General features: G+C 45.1%; 1 protein-coding gene across 4 annotated transcripts in view; it reads right to left on the reverse strand.

The window, feature by feature from the left end:
* The window catches only part of LOC116229690 (rho GTPase-activating protein 6-like), a 28,362-nt gene extending 11,893 nt beyond the window's left edge, over window positions 1-16,469 (reverse strand). Inside the window, exons 1-5 of one of the 4 annotated variants that reach the window (XM_090150231.1) lie at window positions 15,581-16,469; window positions 11,229-11,421; window positions 8,724-8,915; window positions 4,525-4,681; window positions 560-622 (exon numbers count right to left, since the gene is read on the reverse strand). In XM_090150231.1, coding sequence (XP_090006357.1) covers window positions 560-622; window positions 4,525-4,639 — 178 coding nt within the window. In that variant the 5' untranslated portion in view covers window positions 4,640-4,681; window positions 8,724-8,915; window positions 11,229-11,421; window positions 15,581-16,469. Of the gene's footprint in view, window positions 1-559; window positions 623-4,524; window positions 4,682-5,360; window positions 5,563-5,648; window positions 5,752-8,723; window positions 9,059-11,228; window positions 11,422-15,580 lie in introns of those variants that run through there. The other 3 variants (XM_031594338.2, XM_031594339.2, XM_031594337.2) reach the window with 3 other exon arrangements.
* Window positions 16,470-16,515: the final 46 nt, after the last annotated feature.

The raw sequence follows: 16,515 nt of genomic DNA on the forward strand, positions 1-16,515 counted from the left end.
AGTGATTATGTGACTTTTTCCACAAATAATTCACCTCCCCCCTCGCCCCCAACTCCTTGTGGATACTAGAAGACCTTTCCTTACTTGCAGCATACATGCCACCCTGGACCAAAGGGTTTTGCAGCAGAGCATGAGCCACAAATTCATTTTATAAATTATCAGATTGCTGCTCAAAATTTCCTTGAGTGGACTTTTTGTGCTTTGGTGAGGAAAATTAAGTGCTCATTCCCAGCCGGTTGTGCACTAGACTTCTGTTATTCCTAGTTTTTTAGTTTACATCCTGCAAGGGACAATAAAGTCAGAACTCAAACAGCAAGACTGGGAGTTGAATGAACAAGTAGACAAGCCCACACCTTTACACATACACATTTGTACACACACACACCCTTCTACAGTCTTTCCTGGTTATGTATGCATCATTACACAACACTCTGGAGAAAACCAAAGCAACACTGGCAAATCACCTTGCTAACTTCAGATTCCTGGCTCAGCCCCATTAAAAATCACCCATTCTGTCTGAGAGTAGTGACCAAAACCCTGATAAGAAGGAGGCTCTCACCTTTCTTCTCCTTTGAAAAGCTCTCCAGTTTCTGACGGATAGATTTACTGCCTCTAGGTCCAACTGTGGGGAGAAGAACAAAGATTCTGCATCATTAAGCTGCTTTGGCACAGTCCCACGTTGAAGCTATTTGCCTTTCTGCACCCTCACAGGTAGAACACATCCACAGGCACCTCCTTCAGGTAGGGGGATACTGTGGACATGACACAGTGATGTTACAGGCCACGCAGGACAGCACACTGGCATCAGCTGCGTGGGGGACTACTGTCATTGAATTATAGAATCATCAAGGTTGGAAAAGACCCTATAAGATCATCCAGTTCACCTATCACCAATAGTTTTCTCTAAACCATGTCCCTCAACTGACAACTGTCCTCTTGAAGTGGAGGAAGGGGCCCCTCTGAAGCCTGACACCTGGACTGCAGGATCCCATAGCACTAAACTGTGGGTTAAAAGCAACTCAAGTGTGGGACTCACCCCTATCTGGCTAACAGCAAGAGGCATCTGCAAAGCACGACCTGTTCCAGTATTTTGCTGCAGAAGTGAAGTGCCTCCTGTCTGTATATGAGGCTGCACATAGGAAGGCCTTCATTGGTGTAGAGCACATCATAGAAGATTACTGCCCATGCATGATAGTGGGGAGCAGTAACCCTCCGTGGGGGCTCTTTCCCACATCCTTCTGCATTAAGGCCAGACCTTTGAGCCCCATGTGTGGGGCAGGATAACGTGTTCCCATCCCTGCTTGCATTTCATTCTCTGTGCATTTCTGCTGTGGCCACAGCAATTGCTCCAGCCTTCTGCATGGCTTAAGGCAACACCATACCTTATTGCACCTTCCCAGCTACCAGGCAAGACATGTAATACAGCAATGCATAACAACTGCAAGCTAGTTAGTGCTTATGAAATACAAGGCAGGCAGCAAATTAATAGGCATTACAAAAAAGAATGAACCACGGCTGATCTTTTGGTGGCATCCCAGCTTCCCACATTCCACTCCTGATGCTGCAATAGTATAGAGAGTGTGGGATATGTTGCGGACAGCAGCCAGCATTTAGGCTCTTGCACATGAAAAGCCAGTGGAAAAAGCTTTTGCTGTCCAAAGGCTGTAGAATAAAAGTGTTCTGACCACTTTAAATCCTGTCATGTTACATGTGATCCTGAATTAATAGTGATGTTCTCATCATCACCTAAAGACTGGGAAAGCTACTTTAATTCAGACTCAGAGGTCTGGTCTCAACACTAGGAAAAGGAATACAGCAATACAGCCCTATAACTGTTTCTGATTTTTTTTTTTTTTTACACAATATAAACAAAAAAATTAGACAAAACATCACCCAGAAATCCCATCTTGGTCCTAGATAGCCAAGCCCTACACTTAAGTAACCCCAGAGATGCAAATCCAGGAACAGCAGTCACCATTTTTTTTTAGTTGCATCAATTAACTGAAAACTCATTCATTAATCACTCTAAATCTTCCCAGAACACATCATCCTACTCTGGCCTTTGCCATTTATTAAGAATTCTATTTTTAGATGCAGCTCGTATAAATGTTTGGGTTATTTTGTAAGATTTAGAAGGAAGCTGCTTTGATATGAACAGTATGTACATGAAAACACAGTGTACATTAATCATTGTACAGCACTGTATGTTTTGTTTCATTAAATGAATAGCAAGAAGTTGAAGAACAACCTGGAGCCAAAAACACTACCCAGATATAGAAGAAAAAATGCCAGCAAAACTCCACTGTTTAAACATACAGTCACAATAACTCTCTACTCCTGGAGCCATCCAAACGTTCCTAACAGGAACAAACCAGGAGGCAGCAGATAGTAAAGAAACCACACAGATCCCCCCCTACAGAAGGCATGTGCTGCTATCTCTGTGGCAGAGTAATGCATTTGACCTACTTCAAACTCGGGAGACAAGGACAACTTCTTTTCACTGGTAGCTGTACCTCCTTCAGAGATTTCATCTTGTTTTGGTCTTCTCCTACTTGAACAACAGACTTGTTCTTGCAGAATTGACCAAAATGAGATTACAGTGTCCATCAAAAGTTTCTTCTGCGGTTCAGAAGAGCCATCCTGGAAGTGGCTATTTACTTAGAAGTCTGCAATGCTACAGAAGTTTGTTGGGACTGAACGAGGCAAGGACTGAAGACAGACAGTAGCTCAGGGAGTATCAAAACTGTCCCAAAGAGTGGCTCACACACCCTGTGTTCCCCACAGCATATGCCCTTCCTGGAGGGGATTAAAGAAAATGCTGAACATGTTTGCATTGAGGGAAGTAATAACAATCATATGGCGGCTGTTTATTAAAGAGAGCTATTTATCAAAGAAATTTCATGTAGGCAGTTTTTGGGGAACAAGCACAGACAAGTGAATGTACTCAAATGGAGACAATGAAGTCCAAATTCAGGCACTTCCAAACATTATGAACCTCCCTTTAATACACCAACTCAGGAGAACAGTGTTGCAGGTGCAGTGCTTTCATAGCTAATTCTCATCTAATCTTTTACACTGACTCCCAGCCAGCCAACTGAAAAAAAAAAAAAAAAAAAGGCAATAGCAGGTAGAAAGCTGAGGGATAAAGGAGAAAGGAATTCACTGAAAAGCACTTTCTTCAAAAACCAAGTGAACATAAGATACATAACACACACAAAGATGAGATCAGGAGTTTACACTCCCTGTGCTCATCATGCAGGAAGAGAGGAACCTGACTGACAAAATGCAGGACACGGAAGGAAATTGTTGATTTGCTTTTCACCCTGCTGTTGTTCTGTAGAGAAGCTCCTGCTGCACGATATCACTGAGAATGGGTCACAACAGCTCAAAACAAACAAATTGGGGACAGCAGAATGTTTATGAACAGAGTGCCCCAGGGACTGAAAGAAACTTCAGTGGCTGCTGCTGCAGCCCTGGGGTGATTGGATATTCTGGGAATGAGAAGGGAACTTTCTTCTCTTTCACTCTTCTTGAAAATATTTCATGCAATGAAATGTTCCAAAATATTCCAAATAGTAATAAAACAAGAAACAAAACTTGAATGTCACCCAGAATAAATAGATGCAGTTACATTCTGGCACCTGCTTTCTATGCAACATGAGTCTGAGCGATAGAAAAAACTCCTTCTCCATAGCAGCACCCCAGAGCTGGGGGGCTCCAGCCCCATCCTCCTGTATCAGTGGTGGCAACAGCCATGCTGTGAATGGGAAGTGAGACTGGAGAACCCAAGCACACTTTCCAACTGCTCTGCTGATACTACACGTACAGCTCATGATTAATAAGCATCTTTTGCCATACTGGGATGCCAAAATATGGCCCAGAGCATAGAGAAGGCATTTGTATCTGGGCTCCATTTAAATTATAAGTACAATTTGAGAAGCAATCAACTGATTCTCAGCTCATAGTGCTTAGTTGGTTAGACATTAAGCTGTTAGGGAACATAGGCAGTTATGAGAACCCAGAAAATGCCTTTATTTCTTTGTAGGCCAGGACAGAAGACCATAGTCTCTGTGGAATTTCTATATTTATCTGCCCATTAATTTCAGAAGCATATCCTCTAGTCTTGCATAAGCCCCATCTCAGCATCAGAGCTTTGTGCTGAACATTAATCCACAAAACAAAGCTTACCCCATCCCAGTGGAATTGCCCCGCTGGAAGACCTTGCTAAATCATGTTGCATCTGTTTTGGATTAGGAGGACCAAAGGCAGGGTAATATTCTCACACTCCTATCAACACACAAACCCTCCCCAGAAGGTTGCTTCAGCCTCCAACGCTCAGACCAAATCAGGAAACGAACAAAACAAACAAAAAAATGGACCAAAACTCTTAAGTGGAAGTGTCACAAATATCAATCTATAGACTATATATTTCTATATTATGAAATGCGGGAGTGTGGGTGAAACGAACTAAAGGCTCAGACCTCAGTCCTCCCCTGGCAGATGCCATCCTCTCCCATCCTCTACCTTTAGCCAGGCTGAGATCTCCAACAAGCAGCTTTTCTTGCAGCTGGTAGAGGGCTAGCTCCTGCAAACTGGCTCTTTCCAGCTCTGAAAGGCTGTGCAGGGACACAGGTTGCATTTTGGTGCTTTGTTCTGGCAGAAGAGCTGAGATAAAGTTCCTCTGAAAAACACATACATAAAAACAAAAGATTCAGGATTACCTTGCCAACACACCTATTTAGGATGAGAAGCAACTGAAAATGCCACACAGTGTCTTCCCCAGTGCAGAAGACATCCTGCTTCCTCCTCTCCAGAAAGCGTGCTGGTTTGTGGCCACACTGCCCCACTCCACCCTTCCAAACAAAGGCCTTTACAGGCACCAGGGATCTCAGCCCTCACTCTTGAGATCTCACAGGATCCCTGAGACTTCACTGCTTGGCAGAGACCTTCCTGGCCAGGTGCTCTTCTTTCACCTCGTCACATCCTCCAACTGTACCCACTGACCTTAACCCTCAGCTGCAAATACTTGCTACTACATTGGAGATCAACTCTGGGTTTGTTCAGACTCAGACTTAGTTCATCCTCCCTCTCTCTAAAAAGTAGCACCTGTCAAAAAACTCCTGGAAGCCTCAGCGTTTGCCAGATCCCCCCAAACACCTTCCTCTTGTGTCACCCCTGCCCTCCAACAAACTTCACCAAGTCAGGAGACCCAAACCCAAATTTTGGCATAATGCTAACAGGTGACAGCAGTCAGCTTCATAGAAATTTGGAGAGCACTACTCCCAGCCAGACCTGACTGTAGCCCAGCACAAGCAAAATCTCAGCGTCTGAGTGGAAAGGGTTTATGGTGAGTCACTAACCTCGCACCAGTCTTTATGGGATGCTATGCACGTGCACACAATTCATCCCATTCACCCAGATCTCTGGGCTGGATGCATGGGATGAGTAACTGAGAACCAGTGATTTCCTGAGAACAGCTTTGAGTATCTCAGTATGGTTTACGGTGGCTGTAGAATGTGGGAACACTGGAGCTGAAGGCAGACCGTTACTTCCTCTCACCTCCTGTATGACAAAACAATGTGACAACAGTGCCTTCTAGCAGGATACTAACCTGATGGAGTAATAGCAGGAAAAAAAAATTTGCTCACCCCTTCCAATTTTCCAATGACTGGCAGCAGTTCAAGAGGAGAACAACCTCTATCCAAAGAAATGTTGCTGCCTTGGCTGCTAACCCTTAAATGAGAGTGAGGAGGGGGGGGATCCAGGCTCCTTTTCATTACTCAGGTGCATTGCCTGCACCTGAGCTCCCTTGGTTAGCCACGCCTTCTTACCTAGTGCTCAACTGCTGGTTCAGGCTGTGATGTGTAATTCCACTGCACCTCCTATGGTGTGTTCCACCAGGGCAATCCCTTCCCTCACCCAGTGGCAGTGCTGGGCCTGATGCACCATAGGGTATGGTTGGCTTTGGGCTACCAGGGTACACTGCTGACTCACATTCAACTTACTGTCACCAGAAACCCCAGACTCCTTTCTGCTCTCCAGCCTCTCATACCCCAGTTCGTACATAACCAGGGTTGCCCTGTCCCAGATGTAAAATCTGGCACTTGCTTTTCTCAAACTTCATGTGGTTGGTGACTGCCAAGATCACTCTTCAAGGACTCTCTACCCTTGAGGGAGTTAACAGTTCCTCCCAGTTTAGTACCATCTTCCAAATTCTGCAATCTTAAAATCAGCACACACCCCACTAAATAAGACTTACAGCCCCATTTTATTCAAAGTTGTTCTTCTCTGCAGCAGTAACTGAGAGAAAGAGCATTAGCAGCACGTACACAGAAATGACACAGTGAAAGTACAGCTATGGAGGAGCTTTCCCAAGGAGGGCTTTAAAGCAATAACCAAAAATAAATGGCTGGATAACTGTCAGAACCAGAGACAAGGGTGAAAACACCCAGGAGTTCTGGCCCATGTGGTGTAAACAGACAGTCTGTACAGGTTCTTGTGGTAGCCTCAGAACATTATTGACTGCACACCTCCATTGCCTGTGCCTGGGGAGGAATGTTGTCTGGGGCAATGTTTGCTTTGGCCAGGTTTTCAGCTCCTAAACAGATTTAGAAAGTTACATAAATTAAAAATAAAAAAAAATTTAAAAAAGAGTTGTTATGAGCTCCCCTGAAAGGCAAACCGTAAATGGAAATTTAGCTAAAGGCAAAGATATTCTTGCAAGATTTGAAGTTTAGTACAAAAACTGTGTGCCTCTGCAGGGATGACAAAAATGAGATGCAACACAGCCAAATGGTCTGGTAATGCTCAGCACCTCTGTACAATTAAAAACCTGCCACTGGGGTACCCAGCTGCCCATGGCTGTCCAGTACACTGGACTAGGCTAAAGCTCCAGTAAGACCTGATGCAATGCTGTTTACATTGCAGCTAACCCTGCAGATAGCCAGACTTAGCACTAAGCCATCCAATGTTTGCAGCTCAGGGAGGCATTAACAAGGAAGCCAGAGAGACACAATATCTGACGGAGGCATTCGTCTCTTGCTTGAAAACAAAGATTTGGATTACTCCACTATTAAAAAACATCAGGTTCTGCCGTTTTGTTTGGCTTCCTCTTAGCTGATCTGATCTACCCCTCCATGCGAAAGCCGGACTCATGGGAGACCCACCATTTATAACTCAGTACATTGCTTTTTATAACTTTCACACTGGGGGAAAAAAAAGAAAAGAAAAAAAAAAAAAGTGGAAGGAAAATATATTTTATTCATGGTCTCGAAGGGATTGCATCTAAATAGTCTTTACTTAAACTAAAGTAACTAACTGGTCCTACTAAGTTTTACAAAGAGTGCTGAGTGGGAGATGAACTCCCTGAGAGCAGTTCTGGGGAGAAGGGCTGTTCTGGTGAGCAAAGAGCTGCATCAAAAGAGGGGACTGTCCCTTTCTGCTCTGCCCTCGTGAGGCCCAATGCAGAGCTGTTGGAGTGGACCTGGAGGAGGGCCTTGAAGGTGATGTGAGGGCTCGAGGAGCACTCCTATGAAGACAGGCTGTGGGAGCTGGGGGTGTTCAGTCTGGAGAAGGCTGTGGGGAGACCTCATTGCAACCTTCCAGAACTTGAAGGGAGCTTACAGGCAGGAGGGGGATTGATTTTTTATGCAGTCTGATAGTGATAGGACAAGGGGGAATGGTTTCAAACTAAAAGGGAGATTTAGGTGAGATGTTAGAAGGAAGTTTTTTATTCAGAGGGCAGTGAGGCCCTGGCACAGCTGCCCAGAGAGCTGTGGGTGCCCCATCCCTGGAGGTGCTCAAGGCCAGGTGGGATGGGGCCTGGGCAGCCTGAGCTGGTGGGGGGCAGCCAGCCCATGGCAGGGGTTGGGACTGAATGAGCTTTAAGGTCCCTTCCAACTCAAGCCATTCTATAACACATTGATTCTACAAGACTGAAATGCTGCAGATGGAGAGACGAGTCCTGAGAGTCAAACTGAAGGAAATTACTTTTGTGTAGCTGATGCTCACAGCTCCAGGTAGAGACCACGTTCACCGATCCTGCCTGAGCTGAAAAGATGGTCAGGGTATCACTGAGGATGCAGCTGGCTTGGGGAAATGAAGAGGAAGCCTGATTAGGATAGAGAGCAGAAGAGAGAGTAAGTAGGAAGGAGAAGTCAGAGCTTATCTGGTCCTATTTCACAATCTATAAGAACAGCCTCATAAAATACCACCATCACTAGTTTTATAATAAACTTTTTGTTCAGTGGTTAACCCTCAGAATCCTGGCCTTCTTGCAATAACTGTGCATTTATGCTCATGAATGCAAGTGAGATTCCAACTGTCGCAAATCACAGCACACAAACACATGGGTGTCCCAAAACATGTGAAGACCTGCAGAGCCTTGTATGAGAGTAGAAGAATAGCCTGAAAGGAAGAAAATGCTGATACACAGTCAGGGGAAAAACCATAATAAAGAAAAAAACCCTTCAAAGGTGGTTATCATAAAAACTGCTGTATTAACTCTAAAACAGAAATTAAGTCTCTCATTGGTAATGTTAACATGGTACTTCCCCTTTGCAATGACTTTCTTTGCTTATTTTCAGGAGTAGGCCCTATTTCAATAATTTCATCGGAAAAGCTCAGCACATCTGCCCCTTCTAGTCCCATAAGGCTGCATTTACTCCCCCTTTTTCAGCAGTAAAATCACCCTATTTCAGCTGGAATGAAGAACATGCATTTACCTTCCTCCTTTCCTTCTCACAGCATCACCAGTGGCAGCCTAAGTTCACTTCTTTTCCTTCAGGATGATGAATTTTAAAGCAGTGTTTCCACCATGTCCATATGCAGCCCATGCAGAGAGTGAGGGGAGTCTGCTGCTTGCTGGGAGGATGTGGTGAGAGAAGTGGAGAAGTGATGGGGAGGAGAAGTTGCAGCTGAAAGTAGACAAGGGGAGGAGAGGGGTGATGAGGAAATGAATTTTCTGCCAAGAGAAATGAGAGCAAGAAACATCCTGTGGAGACAGAGGGCAGCACTTCCCACGCCTGACAGTGTTTATTCCTTGGCAGAAAGGCTTATTGCTCAATTCCTCGTCCCCATGCTTTCCCTGCCCTTATCTGTCAACAACTAGGACACTCATAAAAGCAGTAGCTTTCCTGGCAGATGAAACCTGAAAGAGAAATTTGCTGCTTTGGTGCCAGTCAGCAAAGGCGATTGGATGGTTTTCACCTTGGCTCTCCTCCATGAAGACCTCTAAACTGTTCCATCACATTGTATTAGAGATGTCCCTAGTGCAGATTGGTGTGGGCAAGATGGGCCAGGCGCACAGCTCTTCTCTGTATCCATCAGATCCTATGCAAAGTGCTGGCATTAAAGAGCTCATAGGCATGATGGAATAGGTGTTCAGCTGGCATCTCATATGACATAGTGAATGTGGTGGTTACAGATACCAGAGAGCCTTACACAGCAACCCACAAAACATGTGTGTTAAAACCTAAAATGAACACCCTGCGCATCAAGCACTTGGGGGACCATAGGCCAGGCTTATGGTCTGTGACTTTGCGATATGGGTGCAACCAGTTCCCTGCAGGGCCATGCTGCCTCTGCTCTGCTGGTGAGCAGGCAGCTGCAGGACCAGCTGTGCTGCCTGTCATCACCACTGTGCACAGCTAGCAGAACCTGAGCCCATCTGAGAGCATGGTGCAGAGCCCTGTGTGGAAGCATTACTGCTCTTGGCAGAGAGGAAGCACTGAATCCTCTTCATGAGTCTGCGTGCAGCATGGAAGAAGGGTGACTGTCAGGAAAAGGTTTACTGAAGGACAATCTACTGCTCCCACAGACACTGGGATGTATATCAAATCACAGCACGGGGATGATGGGCCTTGTCTAGGACTTGTCTCAGAGCCAATGACCCTGCTAACAGGGCTTTCCTCTTTGCAAGGAGCTGCCCTGGCACCTCAAGGACTTGGCTGTTTCTCAATGTCTACAACTTCTCTCTTGCTGCCAGGAACGACAGAGCCCTGAATGGGATGTATCGACACACTCAGTATCTACTCACTGGTGGCCATCCTTTCCTCAGTGGGATTGCCAGTGCCAGCTTCCATGCAGCGAACAAAAACACAGAAAGCTCAGCAAAGCTCACTGATGAGTGACTCCTGGCTCCTGCCCTCCAGGACACTTTAGTCTCTCACATTACTCTGTTAGCACTCAGATGTCTGCATCATCACACATCCTGGCCTAGATCAACTCTCATATTTCCAGAGCACCTTTCTCCAGGAAAGTCTAGATTATTCTCAGGCTCTTTTTTTAACTGAATACCTCCTGTTCATCTAGAATTCGGCGCTGCCACTACCTGCTGCATGGGGGGCTCAGCATCTCAGGGGGCAGCAGGCAGAGCACCAGTTGCCACCAGCTGAACTGCTTCCTTCCCTACAGCAGCAGCTCCTTGAGAGGTCACAGCTAGGCTTGCAGCTGCTCCCAGAATGAGAAGCCACTACATGAGAACTCCCTTTGGATGCTGCTGAACTTTTGTGGAGGCTCATCTTTGTCAGTACTGGGGCTCTGCTGCACCGAACAGCACCACTGGAAGACACACAGCACCCCATCAGCCCCACAAACTTCTGGCTCAGATTATTCATATGGTATCAGAAAAAACTTCCACAGGAACAGTCACATTATCTTCGTGGCAGTTCCAGGCAGAGCAAGGACCTCCAGGCTATCTGGATCCCGTTGCTGTGTGCTCCATCTGCTCTATAAAGCATCAACACTATCCCATGCAAGAAACTGTGTGATCCAAAAAGAAGGAACACACCAAGGCAAAAGCATCCTCCTTATCCTTACTGTTCTCCACCAATTCTGCCCACCCTGGAAGCACTCTGGGGACAGCCAGATGCCATTTCAGAGTTGTTTCTTACGTCCTTCTTGGAAAAAAAAACAAAGTTGTTCTTTGGGCAGCCTTGTCTGAAGCAAGGCATCGGACACAGTGATCCTGGTGGGTCCCTTACAACTCAGGATATTCTATGAATCCATTCTGTGATTCTAAGAACCATCCTTACAAAACGCAGACAGAGCCCATGCGTGTCCCTCTCTGCTTCCCCTAAACACACACTTTTATGTTTTTATTACTGTCCTCCCCAAGCACTGCCATAATTTTTAAACTCCAGCTGCTTTGACGTTGCGTGCACTCAATTCAGTATCTGTTTAACAAAACATCACAAGAGCCCAGAGGGTAAGCAGGGACCAATTCATACCAGTTCACTGTTACTTGCTTGCTGGCGTCTCTATATTTGAGTGCTCTTGAAATTTACTGGATGTTTTCTTGCATTAAGTCATGCATACTCTACATGTGGCAGCATCACCGAGGACAGCTCATGGGTCAATGCCTGCTCTCTTCTTTCTGCTTTCTCTTTGTCCATCTGGAAGTCATGATTCAGTCAAGATAGTCTGCAGCAGGGAAAGGGAAAATCCTAAGTGCCACTGCAGAAATCCACCACATACCTACATCTAAACTGCCACAAACAGCTCCAGACATCACCTTAGAAGTCTGCCCTGAAACCGGGAATGGTGAGAAGGGCAAAGTGGTGACTAAGTCTCAGGGACTGCCCCTGGCTGCATTTCCATCCCTTTGAAATAGGGCATCTGGTTCAGGACTCCCTCCAAGTCCTAAAAGTTGTATCTGCCCCTTGGAAATAAGGTGGGTTTTTTTTGTTTGTTTGTTTGTTTTTTTCTCTAAGACTCCTCCCCATGGAGATATGAGGTACTACAGATGGGGCTGCTGAGATCCCAGCTTGCTTTACTAAGAGAGAAGATTGGATTTGTGACTAAACAAGCCAGATCAGGTTATATATTTCTGTGCAGTTTTATTTCCTTCCCTGCCACCACAGGGATATGAATAAAAGCGTATACGTGTTAAAAAGCAAGCATTTGCCATATGGGGAGATCTTGTTAAAATGGCCACAAAGTTTTTGAATGTAAATGTTTGTATTTGGGATCTGTCATGACAAAGGAGTCAGAGATGAAAGGCACATACAGCACTTGTCTTTCCTTTTGCCAGGACAGTCAGGAAATAGCATTTTTCTGAGCTTCCCAGCTGTCCTTGGTGATGAATTACTCCTTGTTTCCATTTAGTCCAGCTTCAGCTGGTCTGAATATATTCTATTTACAAGGGCACTGAGATCAGTTCAAGTTGCTCCAGACTTCAGTGTGCTGACGTTGAAGGAGATAAACAGAGTAATTTGCTGATTCACCATAACAATTTTAATAAAATATGAGTCAGGATTTTCTTCTTTCATGTAATCATGAAATTAGGTTAGCATGCTTTGCTGAGCACTTAGCTCTACTATGTGTGTTCCCAATAGCATCTAATGTTCCTGTGGTATATTTTTGGAAGCATAACTGGATTTGCAAGGCCACATTTTCTCCTGTTTCCCCTGGCTTCCCAACAGACTAACATTCACCACTCTGTGTCTTGAATTAGAAGCTCCATCTTCACTCTATTATCAGTCATGATACCAAGTGTGTTTTCTGCAGCTTCTCACCTGCTGGACTATCAAATCTCCATTTAAAATCATCACTGATGTGGGTTTCTCCAAAATCTAGCAGCTGGTGCGAAGTTTGCTGAATGTCACAGGAGCCACACTCAAATTACAGAATACAGAGACACTTCTTTTCTCAGATGGTTCATTCATCTTGGAGCAGCCTTCTTCCTACTAGACCTTGCAGCTCACAACCTTTTTACATGGCACCTCGCACATGCATTTCCCCTTTCATTTGTCTCACACTGTGTCGACCCACTTAGCAATGAGCCTTGATCTCTGCATGCTCTGGCAGTGCCTTTCTAGTTCCCCTCAGTTCAAGAAGCTATTTCAAATTGAAGTAGCTCCTGTAGAAAATGACATCAGTATTTAAACAGATTTCCTGAGGAAATCTTTAATGGCTATTTTTATAGCTTATTTTGAGCTTTTCAACTTTTTCCTCATTGGCCAAAGGTCAAAAAGTTATTTCGTACAAGATCAGAGTTTGAGCATCAGAACATGAAAAGAGCTAATTCTGACTAATCTCATGGTTTTGATTGTGTTGAATTGCTTTCATTCTAAGCACGAGTGGCAAAGAAAAAGTGAATTGCATTCTGTATTGAAAAAAACTGTTTTGGATGAATGAAAACATTCTCCACTTCTAGGCTCACGCAATAAATAAACTTAGCAAGTCTCTTCACATTTATGAGTAAAACTCCATAAAAAATTGCAGGAGCCATAAAAGCTCGGACCTCAGTGGACCTTTCCCTTTCCAGTTTCCTGAGCAGAAACTTGCAGATCAAGTAGCTCTCAAGAACCCACTTCCACTCTGTAAGGTCTGATCAGCACACTGTGGCTACTGAATGGAAAAAGCAGACACAGAGGATAAATGCCTTCCTAAAGTCTGGCCGAGCACTCCATGCAAGGCACCCCGTGACAAAAGGGAGAGCTTGCTGTGTTCTGACAGATGTGCGCAAGCTGTCGGATTCTCTCTGGCAGTCTGGAAAGTAAAATTTCTTACAGTAGCATTTCTCCTTTTTGTGCGCAAAAGCAAAGCCAATGCCTAGTTAATCTGGAAAGTGCACTTTTTCCTCCCATCTTGTCTCAGAAGCATAAGCTTAAAATCAAGGCCATGGGGATTTTTTTTTCCTCCAATGATTCTCTTTGAGACAGACTATGCATCATACGTGACATGAAATTCTGCAGTTTTGGAGTGAAAATATAGCACTGTGATGGAATTTTCCAAAGGTAAAAACTATTTTCTTCCTCTCTACTGAACTGCAGAGCAGAGCTAAATGTGCAGGGTATCTCAAATCTAAATACATGTGAGAATTGGGGGAAGCATAGATCAGGATCTGACCTTTACAATTCCAAGCTTGGTAATCTTCTTCATTTTTAAACTGCCTTTATTACTATCACAGTTGGAACTTACTCTGCATATCAAAATCACTATGAAATTTGATAAAATTTGATGATAGAGCTGGACCCTATGGCTGCAGCTAGGTGCTGTTACTCTAGCAAAGCATGACCTTGCATTAGGCTTTCCACGCTACACACTTGGAGCAGTGCATAAAACCAGATAAAGGGCACAGTTCCAAAGCCTCTGTGAAAAATTGGCTGTGCTTCTAAAATTTTATTCAGCAAGAAATCACTGCTGTGCGTCACTGGTCAAAAGATGACTAAGCTCTTGTTATAAACGATATAAATGATAAGGATTTACAGCTAGATTATCCCACTCCTATTGAGAAATACCTTACTTCTTAACCAAAGAATTAGAGATAAGCAAATCCTTAAGCTAGGTATTTGCTCAAAAACTTTGCTGATGAGAACAGTACTTATGTATGTGTTAAGTGCTTTCTTGAATTAGGGCCAAAGCAGGAGGAGGTAGCAAGAGTCCAGGCTTTAGAGAGCATTTCTCTACATGGCAGAGGAGACCTGCCCTCAGAAGTTACCTTTAAAATCCTCATTTCCAAAACAAACAAAATGTGCTGGGTGAAATCCCAGTTTCATTGAGCTCAGTAGCGAAAGTCCCGTCAACCTCAGTGGACCCAGGAATTCATCATACAGATGTCCTTCTCTTTCATTCAGTACCTTCTGCCACTTTTCTTTCTGAAAATATATTGCTGCAAACCCTGTGATCATTCCTCTGGCCTGACTGCATATGGCCATTCATACTAGCATGGTGACATCATGATGGCACAAATTAACATCCACCTCCTCGAAAATGCGCAAGAAGGTAAAGGCACAGTTCCAAGAAAATCCAGCTCTCCCTGCCTCACATTAAATTAGTTTTATCAGCACTGAACATAAGCTTTTCTCTATACACTAATAGCTATTCTCTTACCCAGCCATGGGGCTGGAAATTATCTGGTTTTCATAGTGCGTTAACTAATTGGTTTAGCCAATCAGTCACCCAACAGAGACATACAAGTGTTGGGCAGAGCTGTGGGCTTTGTTCTGTGCTGGGTGAGTGCAGGTGAGTAACTTCTGGGCTGTGAGTGAAGTTGTGAGAGCAGAGCACTGGTTTGTATTGAGTTTGTAAGGGCTTGTGAGTTATGAAAATCTCATCACTGATATATTTCTACTTTGACAGCTAGGAATGTAAACTAATGCTGAGCATTTGGCATTTAAGGCCTAAAATGAAGTTGGTTCATGAGCAGGTTTTTTGATTACTCAGTGCTGTGTAGTTCCTTCAGTAGCATTTTATCACTGCTTCCATAAAGCGGTTCTCAAGAGGAAAGAGACACTGAAGATGTTTTTAAAGGCCCTAAAGAATAACAACTGGTTTGGGGATTTTCGTGTTTTAACAAGGGTCAGATTGCTCCTATTTATTTATTTATTCATTCATTCATTTATTGAGAGAACAGGTTAAAACCTTGATGTTGTGTAATACGCAAGAGCCAGCCTAGAAGTATCCGGGTGCTGTAAATTAAAGTACAGACACAGCTCTTTAAGGTTATGATATAGATTTGCCTGTCATAAAAGTTAGCTTAAAATACTGACATAGCCATTTCTTGTCAAGGTATGCTCAGTGTCATGAGTCATCGTAGCTTTGAATCTGCGCTTTTTCAAAAATAATCACAACTTACCCATTTGGCATCAGTTCTCAGAACACTAAAGTGAATTGTCTTTCATTTCAGTTACGTGCAGTGGGCAAAGCAGACGCTGTACAACAACTATCAAGTATTGAGTACTACAACGAAGAAAGACACAAATGCTGTAACCTAATTCCATGCAGGGATTTGTTCCACCCAGCAAGTTAAGTAATTGATCGAAGAGATTTAATTTTAGAACCCCACAGCTCAAAAAACTGCTTTTCTCATCTCACCACTTGAAACTAGAACCGAATTAGTGACACGCTGCATATTGAGGAGCATATGGAGCCTGCACGGAGGGGCTCTCTCCCAGCAGAGCTTCTGCAGAGCCAGCTCCTCTCCCAGGAACTGAAGGCTGCGTGGAAAATGAGCGCGGGGGGGGAGCACTGTGTTGTGTCTAAGTCATAATGTTGGATTCTAAGCGACTGAAGAGCGGGTCCTTGCACTTATGCCGGCTGAAACACCGCAAGCCCTCTATTTTGCGGCTCTGAAGCTTCACATGTGTTCGCTGGGGTCCTTCTGCAGCTCCGCATCCCCTCGCTGTGCACGCCCACAGCGGACAACCACCAGGCGAGGGCTGAGCTGCGCCTCGGCGCACAGTGAGAACAAAACCGCAGACGTGGTACGCGGGAAGGACCTCGGCAGCAAAGGAGCTCTGTTTGGGCACCGCTCGGGGAGTACGGGACGGAAGACGGGCAGCGGGAGGGCGAAGCCGCCTTCCCCCGGGTGCCCGAAGCTGCCCGCCTGCCGGCAGTGACGGCCCCGCGGCAGAGCGCTGCCCGGCGCGCGTGAAGGCGTTAAAGGCCCGCCGTCCCGCCCCGCTGCTGGGGCACACCGAGGCGGCGGCGCGCGGCCTGCCCCGTGCTGCGGCGAGCGGGAGCCCCGCCTCGGCCTGCGTGACGCGCGTTGCCATGGCCACCCGTTTACGC

The sequence above is a fragment of the Phasianus colchicus genome, chromosome 14, assembly GCF_987193195.1.
Source record: "Phasianus colchicus chromosome 14, bPhaCol1.hap1.1, whole genome shotgun sequence".
NCBI lineage: Eukaryota > Metazoa > Chordata > Aves > Galliformes > Phasianidae > Phasianus > Phasianus colchicus.